General features: G+C 44.8%; 1 protein-coding gene across 2 annotated transcripts in view; it reads right to left on the reverse strand.

Moving 5' to 3' along the window:
• PCMT1 (protein-L-isoaspartate (D-aspartate) O-methyltransferase) overlaps nucleotides 1–11,754 on the reverse strand; it is a 34,132-nt gene extending 22,378 nt beyond the window's left edge. For both annotated transcript variants that reach the window (XM_072332654.1, XM_072332655.1), the window contains exon 1: nucleotides 11,465–11,754. In XM_072332654.1, the coding sequence (XP_072188755.1) occupies nucleotides 11,465–11,726 (262 nt within the window). In that variant the 5' untranslated portion in view covers nucleotides 11,727–11,754. The remainder of the gene's footprint in view (nucleotides 1–11,464) is intronic.
• Between the last annotated feature and the right edge of the window lie 52 nt (nucleotides 11,755–11,806).

Below are 11,806 nucleotides of genomic sequence, written 5' to 3' on the forward strand. Positions count from 1 at the left end.
AACTGGCAGGATGGTTGGGCCCAGAGAGTGGTGGTGAATGGAGTTAAGCCTAACTGGTGACCAGTCACAAATGGTGTTCCCTAGGGGTCAGTACTGGGGCCTGTCCCCTTCAATATTTTTATTCATTACCTGGATAAGGGCATTGAATGCACCCTCAGTAAGTCTGCAGATGATACCAAGTTTGGAAGGGAAGTGTTGATCTGCCTGGGGGTAGGGAAGCCCTACAGGGGGATCAGGACAGGCTGGATAGCTGGACTGAAGTCAACATGATAAAGTTCAACAAGACCAAGAGCTAGGATGTGCATTTTGGCCACAACAACCCCAGGAATCACAACAGGCTTGGGGCAAAGCGGCTGGGAGACTGTGTGCTAAAAACGGACTAGGAAGTGCTGGTTGATGTTTGGCTGAACACAATCCAGCAGTATAGGCCCAGGTGGTCAAAAAGGCCAGTGGTGTCCTGGCTTGTATCAGAAAGAGTGTAGCCAACAGGAACAGGAAGATGATCATCCTCCTGTACCCAGCACCAGTGAGGCTGCACCTCAAGCACTGCAGATGGCTTTGGGCACCTTACTACAAGAAAGACACTGTGGCCTTGGAGTGTGTCCAGAGAAGGGCAACAAAGCTGGTGGAGGGTCTGGAACACAAGTCTTATGAGGAATGGCTGAGGGAGCTGGGATTGTTTAGTCTGGAGGAGGCTCAGGGGAGACCTTACCACTCACTCTCAACAGTTGGTGAGGTGGGGAATCGACCTCTTCTCCTGCATAACTAGTGAAAAGACAAGAGGGAATGGCCTTAACTTGTGCCAGGTGAGATTCAGGTTGGACATTAGGAAAACTTTATTCTCCAGAAGAGTGGAAGCACTGGAACAGGTGGAGTCATCATTTCTGGAGGTGCTCAAGAAACGTTTAGTTGTTGTAATGAAGGACATGGTTCAGTGGGGAAACAGTGGTGGTAGGTGGATAGGATGGTAGGTGGACTGGATGATACTGGAGGTCTTCTACATTGGTGATTCTATGCTTCTACAGCGTGAGAAAAAAAATAAAAAGAGCTCCCGCAACCACCTGAAATCAGTTATATATATCAGTTCTGGGAACTAAAACTAAGCAGAAAAAATACACACACAGCATCTCATTAGATATCACCAAGAAAGTAGCTCTTCTAAAATAAGTGTACCTAAAAATGAAAAGAGAGGCAGGAAAGTTGATTATAACAGGAGTAAAAAGTTCGGGGGGGAGGGGGGATGAGGGAGATACAAACAGGCAGCCGAAGAGCACTGAGGAAAAATCTAAACTGGCTATTTACTCCTTTATGACATACTGCACATACAGATGCATTGGTAACCATCTGTTCTTCCCTTTTGCACCCTGGGGAAACCAACGCACAGAGAATAAACGGATGAAGCTTCCAGCCTGAAAGAACTGATAAATGTCTCGAGGGACACCTTGTGATTGAGCAAACAACCTCCTCCAGTTTTTAAGAGGATCCTCTCAATAATTTCCCTCTGTACTCAGCACTCAAGTCCGCATCTCGAGTACTGCATCCAGTTTTGGGCCCCTCACTGCGAAAAAGACACTGAGGCCCAGGAGTGTGTTCAAAGGAAGGCAACAAAGCTGGTGAGGGGTCTGGAGCACAGGCCTTATGAAGAGAGACTGAAGGAGCTGGGAATGTTCAGCCTGGAGAAGAAGAGGCTCAGGGGTGACCTCATTGCTCTCTATAGCTTCCTGAAGGGAGGTTGTACTAAGCTGGGGGTTGGCCTCTTTCTCTTGTGTCATTAGTGATAGGACTAGAGGGATAGGCTTCAAGCTACGGCAGGGGAGATTCAGGCTGGACATTAGGAAGTATTACTTCTCAGAAAGGGTGGTCAGGCACTGGAATAGACTGCCCAGGGAGGTGGTGGGTGAACCACCATGGGGGTGTTCAAGGAACAATTGGATGTTGTGTTGAGGGACATGGTTTAGTGGGAGCTATTGGTAACAGGTGAACGGTTGGACTGGATGACCTTTTAGGTCTTTTCCAACCTTGATGTTTCCTGTGATTCTGTGATTCCTGAACCACTAGATTTTTTTCAAACCTCTTTTTTCACACTACCCCATGATCTGCCCTGATGCCACCTCTCCCTTTTTCCTTTTACAAAACCACATGCCTGCAAGTTCCCTCATCTGCTCTCGTCATCTCCCTACTTAAAGCATTGCCAATTAAATCCCCTTCTCAGCATTTACAAGTTTTCTTCTGCCTGCAATACATTACATTTCTCATATATTTTATCCACTCTTCCCTCTATTTTGTCTTATCAGATTGTAAGAGCTCTATGGCTACTTGTACAAAATAAAACCCCAAATTCTGTTTCAGCACAAGTATAACAGGGCATTATATTATCACCCATGGGAAAAAATAAAAATACCCTGCTTTTCAGACTTCTCTGTTTGTTTGGAGAACACCAGAATACAACAAAAACACACTTGTAGAAGTGCTATTCAGTCCTATGTAGAAGTAATAAAATCTAGGAGGTAATTAAGAAAAGCAATCAAGATCTGAACAGTAAAATTAATATTGACTTTGTAGTATTTTTCCCCTATGTTGATAATAGGCTTTTTCCTAGAATTGTGATTAAATATAGAGAAACACAGCAATGTTAAGGTACCGAACACCAATGAAAGCCTCTTCCTTACTGCAGAAATCAATCCCAAGAAGACTAACAACAAATATCTTAATTTCACCTGGAAAGAGTCTCTTCTCAGATTATGAATTGCTAAGAAAGCACAAATCACCTGAAAAAAATAGTGCAGAGACTGCATTCTAATTTCACACCATCTTTATATGATTAAAAAACAACAACAAACAAAAACAAACCACAAACAATAGAATTAAATTATTTATTATTAACATTCCAAAGTAAAATGTTTTCTAAATCTTAGAAGGGAGCTACGTCACAGAAAAAACGTTTACGGTTACGTATATAGAGGTTGATTTTCCTTTCCAGTGATAAGCATGCACAGAAGACTTGCTAGCTGAACAAACTGCTCAGCTCTGAGGTACTCATAATCAGTACTAAAACTAAATCACATTAAATTATTAACTGCTTGTAAGCAAATGAGCTCTAAACTACAGTGCTTGCTTAAAATAAAATGTAAGCTCTACTTATTAGTGATATCGGCACAACTCAAGATCCAAAGGGACAAAGCCAAAAATTAATGACTAAGAAAAGCACAACCTGCAGAGTTCAAAAGTTATGTCACGCAGAAGCTGTGGCACCAACAGCTTGACATAATTGGAGCATGTTTTGAAAACTCTAGTCTGCTTCTTTTCCATGAATAACATGGTGAAAACAGGAAAAGAGCTCACACAGCAGGCCTCAGGTCTGAAGGTGTAAATATTACCACTGTTGAACATAACCTGCGAAACCAGGCAGTTGAGTGTTGGAGAGCAATGAAAAAGCTGAAAGCTTGGAAAGACAAGATGGATTTACAATAAGTAAACAACTTATCCTTTTACTGAGCAACAGATCTTCAGCAAAGTTAATTAAAAAGAGCTGCCTACATGAATGATTAATTCCGACCATTGATCAGTCAAGTTTTCAACGTGCTCAAAACATACTAGCAGACAACACTCACACTAACACTAGTTTTTAGATCATAGAAAGGATGTCTCGCTGCATGATATAACAGACTGCAGAGCTCAGTGCAGCCCCTCTGCTCCTTGTGAGGAGCTGAGACTGCCATGAGGGCTCCCCTCAGCAACTCTGCTCTGTGCTGAACCAACGCAGGGACCTCGGTCATTCCCCATACACCTTGCCCTTCAGACCCTTCCCATCTTAGTAGCTTTCCTGGATAACTTTACGTTCCTCTTACATTGTGGCACCCAAACCTGCACACAGTGCTCAAGGTGAGGCTAGCACACACACACGCCTACAACACAAATCTTAAATGGTCCTGCTGCAATGGTCTGGCTCAGCTGAGTAACAGCTGGTCAAACACATCATATTTCTAGTTTACATAAACCAAACAATCACACAGATGCCAAAACTGTTACAGTGGAACTTTTTTCATTATCCACACACTTCAGTTTTTCCACAATTACCTTCACTGTATCTACTGAAAAGTACTTCATTTGCAGAGACAACTTTTCCATTTGACGGTGATGTTATTAAAACAGTGGCGCAGTGGTATAAAGTGCTGCTTGCGGCACCGAAGGGCCCGGGTTCAAATCCCCCCTGTGGTGCAGGGGGTAGAAGTGCCGCTTCGCTACACAGAGGGCTCGAAACCCGGAAGTTGGACTCGATGATCTCTAAGGTCCCTTCCAACTCACACGATACTATGATACTATGATAATACAGAAGTCTTAACATTTGATACAAAGCAAACCTAGCACTATATGGCAAAAGATGAAGTCAAGTAGATTAGGATTACTCAAGTGACAACTAACAGTTTCAGACATCACTACATGAACCAGACAAACCATATAGCAACTTCCAAATGGAATGGATGAGAATCACGTCTTGATTTTCAAACAGTGCAAAGCTAGTTAGTTCTAAGCAGCTCATCAACTGAGCTTCTTAGGTTGTAATCCTTTTGTTGGGGAGAAGAAGGAAAAAAGATGAGAAAGAAAGCAATTCAGTTAATAGAATTTTATGTCAGTAATAAGCATTGTAAACTTTTTCTGTAAATCACAAGATGACTGAACTTCCAACAAGAAATGATGGATCAGCACCTTGAGATCCAATAAAGGTCACCAGCCCCAAAACATACAAAGTTCTTTGTGCTAAAGAAACAAAGCACATGCTCGCAAACAAATATTTTGTAATCCATTCATACATACATACAAATCTCTCGGTGCTTTGCTGACAACTTACAGAGCATCTGCCTCAAATGTTCAGCTGCTGGTCTGCTATTTCTAAGCTTTGTCATAGCAATAACACAGTACCCAAACAGAATATTATATATAGCTCACAAGAAGAAATCAATTCTGAGGGTAGTTCAGAGAGAGAATGATGACAAAAATACTGAGGGAAGGAAGGGATAAACAGAGCTAGTTTAGGAATCCAGAAATAAACACTGTTGCTCAGAATATGTAGAGGTAATTCCACATAGGAACCAAAAGCTAAATTCAATGCGAAAAAAATACATCCTCAAGATCTTGTTACATGCAAATGTACCTTCAAAAATTTCACTTCTATTTTATGGGAGTACTCCATTTCTATTTAATCATTTTCAAGCCAACCTATCCATTTTGGTATCACAAATAAGCAGCTCTCTATTCATTTTCATGGATCTGAAAGCCTACAAACAACTAATTTAGGCATATTTAACTATAGTTTTCAGTAGGAGGGAACAATACATCTAATGTTGAAAAGTAAATGCCAACAATTTTCTCCTCCTGGGTTGGGACAGAGAAAGGCAGGCTATTTCTTTGCTTGTAGCGCTACAGTGTGTCTTTACAAGAAACATCCATAATACAGTCAGGTCTGTTGAACTGCTAAGTTCATCTAGATCTGTGTCAGAATCCAAGTGAAGAAGCTGTTTGAGAATGCATGAAAGAATGATTTTACGGTTGGGTTCAGCCTGCAAGAGCATGGAACAGCACTTTACAATAAATTTTGACAACCCGAGTGAGAGACTTCACCTGTAAGCACATTTTATCTCTCTACCTTTCAGAGGGCTGAGCTTCTGGATAGGGAGCCAGGAGATATGGTTTAGTGGTTCTCTGTAGGTATAGGGAAGGGAGGACGATTGGACTAGATGATCTTGTAGGTCCTTTCCAATACTGCGTGAGTCTATGATTCACTTAAAATGCACGTGGGATGTCAAAACTAAAGGGTTCAATGTAAAGCAGGAGCAACCATGAGCAATAACAAAGAAACTATTTTATGGCGTCTTTAATTTCAAAGTAGGCTTCTTGGTCTTTGGAAACCTCTTTCTCTCTCTCATTTTACTTGATTTATTAGCCTCAATTTCAATTAGACTGTATTATATTGTGTTATTGTGCATTCCAATATCATAGTTAGTAAAACAAGTTTTCCTCCTTAGATTGTTGCTACAGCCCTGTTTCTTTCCTTGAGCCCAGCTCCCACCTTCCTACCCCTTTTCCCTTCCCATTTTTGGGGGCCAGAGGCCTCAGAGGCCTACTGCCCCCTGTCATGGACAGAGACTGATCTAGATAACTCCATGACAAGTTCCTATAGCACCTACTGTTCCATGGTAACTCCATAGAGGACCACCAAGCTGACACATGTAAAACCCTTGAGTGAACCAATCACTGTGCTAAGCGCAAAGCACCGCTACCTACACAGCTATCCCAACATAAGAGACAGAGCTACACATAACAGCATAATGTTTACTGACCATCAAGCAACATACTAAGACAAAATGACAAAAAGCTGTCACACTAGCAGAAACAAAGAACTTCCAAAACTACATTTGCACGATGACCACTTTTAGTATTCAACAGTACGAACATTTAAATCCACTTTGTGCTCAAGTCCAATGTTATGTTTTCAGACTCCAGAACCTGAACGCAACTCAAGTCAACTCAGGAAAGATGTCACTCTGGACAATTACTGGCCTTAGTCTCTGAAAAAGTTTGCTGTGTTTTTGCCAAAACTTGGTTACACCCATCAAAATTAAAAGCACTGAAAGAGCTTTTGACTTTCAACAGTTTTTTACTGTAAGCATTACCATCATAACACTAACAAACATAACTTTGAGGTGTTACGGTCCATAAACGACCATCCTAAGGAATACCAGCACTACGTGGTTTATTCCCAAGCTTGCAAACAGATCTTAAGGAGCATTCCATGCTATGCCATGGTAGAATAACAGCAGCAATCAAATAAAGGCTTGGATTTATACCAGATTTTCACTTTTTAACATACCCACAAGCAACGGTAATCACCTGCAAGGGAGAGATCTGCAGAAATTATTTCCATTCTGCCATGGATTATGAGGTAGTTTCAGACTACAACAGTTGTACCGTGCCTTTAAACCCAACCAGAGACAAAACACACCTTCAACCAAGCAGAAGTACTAAACGTGTTTAGATTAAAATGACTGATTCTGAAGCGTTGTGATATAAACAAGTAGCAAGAAACATAGATAAAAAACCAACTGATTTCCAGGTACTCCACTTTCCTGCCATGAACTACAATGCTTAGTCACTCAAACCTCAACACAGCGCACATGCTGAAGAGAAAGCTGTTAGCTGAATACAAACAATAGGCAGCATAATTGCTTGCAGGTCACGTGTATTAAAGTTGGGGTGCATTTACTGGTTTATTTACAATTTATTTTATTTGCCACTTTCCTTGTCCATGCTCATCCAAGTTGCATTATTCTTCTGTGCGCAAAATGAGTCAGTTGTGGAAAGGGTTTGGATGGCCCAAGGGAAACGACACAGCAGGAAAATAAACAAACAAACAAACCCACAGAACCCAAACTTGAGAAACAACTGTGCTCAGTTCTTGCTGAACCAAGCTTAGGCTTAGCAAGGCCATATGCAATACTTTCATGTTCACGGCACTTCCCTGAAACAGGCTATTAAATTCTGTTGAATCCACAATATCCCATAAATTACAGTTTCTAACTTTTCTGAAACAAGTCTATGGATCTAATGAACGAGGGAGAGAACTGAATATAGCGGGAAACAAGTACAAATATGATTAACAACATTATGAAGCTCTTAGTCACATTCAAATTAATTAATCTTCACATTTAAACCCAAAACTGTGGATTCAAAAATACATATATCTGGTTGTAACAGCACTGGCACAACGCAACCAGAAAAACAAGCAAAGAAAGATTGTCATATGGCAGCACACCATATTGTCTGGAGGAGAGAAATAAAGGTGTGATAAAGAAACCTAATTAACTTTATGGATTGTGAGTTGGACAGGAGCCAAACTGAGTTCTGCAGGTGGAAAAGAAAAGCTGATTTCTAAGATGTTGGTGCATAAAGTAACAGGACTTGGCAAGAGCCTAAGTATGAACAACAAAGGGGGGTTAAAATGACACAGCAGCAAGTGGGCAATGGCTATCTGGAGATAAAGGAGGGGTGGGGGCAGTGAGGAGAGATTTGGAATCCAAAGATTCTCAAGCAAGCAATATAAATCAGCCATCCATCAATTCCTAAGTCTTTTCTTAATTCTCAGCATCCATATATGCTAGCTTCACAACAAAAAGGAACTTTGGTCATAGCTGTGAATTTAAACACTACCAACTAGTTCAACCTTGAATATGATCTATAACTCTCTAATAATCTGGCTTTAGATAACTTCCCAAAAGAGCTGCCTACACTTTGTTTAAATATTTTTCGAGGTGAAGTTTGCTCAAGTTTGAAGATACAAACTCAATTATTTCCAGCTGAGAAGCAGCAAAGATTCAAATAAGAGTACTTTCTGAAACAGCCCTAATGCTTGAAGAATCAAAACAGAAAAGCACTCGAAAACAAAGTAGCTGAACACCTTAATGGAACAAGGTGATGAATTCAAGGGCAGTCCTCTGGTTGGATCCGTGAGGGCTTTTTAAGCAAGTTTATTTTGTATACTGCACAAATCGTACATCCCCGATGCCGCAAATCAACAGGATAAGAATATGAAACCAGCAGCTAAAATCAAAACAACAAAAAGCCACAGAATGTTCTTCAGCCACTTGTCTGTAACTATGCACTATAAAATACTCCAAGCTCCAGAGCCTTCTTCATTAGTTAGTTCCTTTTAAGACCGAAAACAAAAATAAGGCTTGTGAACAACAGTTGCCTAAATCTGCATGCAAACACCACAAGCACTCAGCACTACTCAGGTTGGAAAAGACCTTAAAGATCACCGAGTCCACCCACTTAGCTCTAAACTGTTGTTACCTCTATAGAAGAACCTAATTTTATAGCAAAGGCAACACTGGGATAAGCATATATTGATATATCTTCATTAAATTAGACTTCTTTTACCACAAAATAGAAGATAAGTAACCATCATTAACAACTTGTATGAAAGAGTAGTCCTTATAGTTGGCTTAAAGGACAAGAATATGTAGCTCATGGGAGTATCCCATTGATGCTTTTATATACAAGTAAAACAAGAAGTTCCCATTCTCCCCAGCCCACTTACGCCCACAGCCAAGTTTACTACTTCTCCAAACATAGCAGTACAGCAGCTTACGAACATTGAGGAGTTTAAAACGCTTTTGTTCTTTCCTTTTTTTTTGCCTGACAGAAGAGAACATCACAAAAGCTCACCCTTACAAAAGGATAAGAAAGAGATCCAGCCTCACTATGTATCCTCCCCCACACGTGGCTCTATAGGCAGGGGAAGGAGACAACCAGTGGCACTAGGGCAGGAGCAAGAACAACTCAGCCTTTGCTGCAGAAGAAAACATCCTGTGTCGCTACAACTGGAGTTATGAACGTATGCAAATGACACAGTTACTAAGTTCCACACACGCGACACCCCACACACTCACAGAACATCAAGCTAACTATCTGATTCGTATTCTTATTTCTACACAGAAATGCTACGCTGCTCAGCTGTTTTTAGAGCAAATAGTTAAATATGCCGAGGGATCCACTACTCAAATAGAATTTTCCAGACCATTTCAGTCTTTCAGCAACCGCTGATTTTTAAGCTTGTCAAAACCATGCCTAACTGAGGCACATACCATATCAAAAGGTACTTTCTTCTAAACTTTTCCCCAGCTTCCAGCAACAAGTTCTCACCTTACCTGGAGAGCTCCTAGTTAAAATTCCTGGTCTCACTCCCATCACTGCTCTGCACTGGTACAGCCCTACAGCATCACTGCAGTCCCACTGGAGGCAACAGAGCACCTGCCAGCAGCACAACCTCGCTGCAAGATCAAAAGCATCCATGCTTCAGCAGTGATTTATTTCCACTCCATTTTAACATCACTCAAAATATTTTGAGATACGTAAGCAAAACAGAGGGGAAAATTACAGACTGCATCTTTTCAGGTAATTACTGCCACTACAAAATAGGAGATCGCAGCATTAAACTTCCAGCTTACTTTCCTTTCCCTCTACAAGCTGCTGCTGTTGCATCCTCATAGTGGCTTTTAACTTAAGAAATATGTTATTTGTAAAGCCCTGAACGGCTTCCATGTGTTGAAGCACTGTCAGTGTTTTCTCCAGGAACGAAATTGGTTTTGCCTTCAGGTTCTCAGAGCTGTAAACAATTCTGGCAACAATGACTTGATTTGGATATAATCTGGAAGCCTGACATCCATTCTATATGCTGCGTAATGGACCTCGTGCAAGAACTTCATGAAGGCAGTATTTCTGTCCCTCAGAGACAGAGATGAGGGGCATCACATCACAACTCACAACTAGAGGACTTGCTATCTATTTGTTAAACTGGCAGTTCTTACCATCAAATGGAAAAATCATTTCAGCAAGTACTGCTCTGTAAAGCGGAAGAGTTCTCAATAGCGGCAAAAGAAAATGCTGGAACAGCTCTCAGGATCAGAGCACCTATCACAAGCAAGCTACAGAAGACAGCAACGATAGTTCTCCCTCGTTTCTAAACAAGGAGACTAAGTAGACCAAGCTGCACGAGGTCCGGCAGCACTGAAACAGGAGACAGCTGCCACAGCACAGGCTCCAAGTCTACGTACATCCTTTTATGACTAGAATTTGGGCATTTGAAGAGAGGAACGGAACGACCAAGGGTAAACAAGAGGGACACTACGGGAGTATCTACCTAACAAAGTGCGGGGCAAAGCGAGGTACGAAGCCCGGGGCAACGCAGCGGTTATCTCCCTGCGTGACCCTGCAGCTCCCTCCTTACGGCAGCACAGCGGCGCGGAGCATCCTGACAGCGCCGCCCGCCTTCAGCACGGGGACGGCACAAACCCTCCGCAAAGGCGCGGAGCGACAACCGGACGGCGCGGCGGCGGCTCTGCCCCACCCCTCCCCCCGGCGGCCCCGGCTGACCCTCGGGAAGAGCCGCCCGGGCGTTGGGGCCGCGGCGGCCCTGCGGACCTCCCCAGCTGCCGTTGCGCACCTTTCGCCCAGCGGACGCACCCGCTTCCCCTCGAACCTCCCCGAGGCGCCGAAAAGGCGGTCGACGTGCCGCGCCGGACGCCGCCGGGCCCCGCACGAGGGTGCGGGAGAGGGGATCCGAGAAGAAGCCGACGACGGCCGCAGCCCCGAGGCGCTCCCCGCAGGACCGCGACCGGCGCCGGCCGCCTCCCCTCCCCGCCGCATCTCTCCCCGCACCGACGGCCCGGGCCCGCCCAGCGCCGGCGGCCGCCACCGCCCTCGGGCCGGCACGGCGGGCGGGAAGCGCGGGGACGCGGCGCCGCACCCCCCCCTGCCGGGCGCCGCCCTCGCCTCCTCCCCCCGCCGCCCTGCCTTGACAGTTGGCAGCCGGGCGCGCGCCGCGGGAACTCCGCGCGCGTGCGGCCGAGCGGGGCCCGTTACCGGCCGCCCCGCGGCCGAGACGGCCCCGTCCGCCCCGCAGACTCACTGCGGAGGTTGTGGATGAGCTCGGAGTGGCTGGCGCCGCCCGACTTCCAGGCCATGGCGAGGCACGCTCTGCGGAGCAGGTAGAGAGCCGCCTTCAGCGCCGCGACTGCGCACAGCAGCTTCCCCAGGAAGGACACAACCTCCAGCGCAGACACAGGCGCCGCCTCCTCGCCGCCTCCTCCTCCCCCCGCCGCCGCCGCTGCGGCTGCCGCGCGACCGCCGGAGGGAGGGGCCACGCGCCCACCGCCCCGCGCGCCCGACATGCTCCGGACGGTGCCGCCGCTCCGCCGCCCCGCGCTGCGGGTCGCGCATGCGCGGCCGCCGCCGCCGTCGGGACGCGCGG

This window comes from Excalfactoria chinensis, chromosome 3, assembly GCF_039878825.1.
Source record: "Excalfactoria chinensis isolate bCotChi1 chromosome 3, bCotChi1.hap2, whole genome shotgun sequence".
In the NCBI taxonomy this organism is placed as follows: domain Eukaryota; kingdom Metazoa; phylum Chordata; class Aves; order Galliformes; family Phasianidae; genus Excalfactoria; species Excalfactoria chinensis.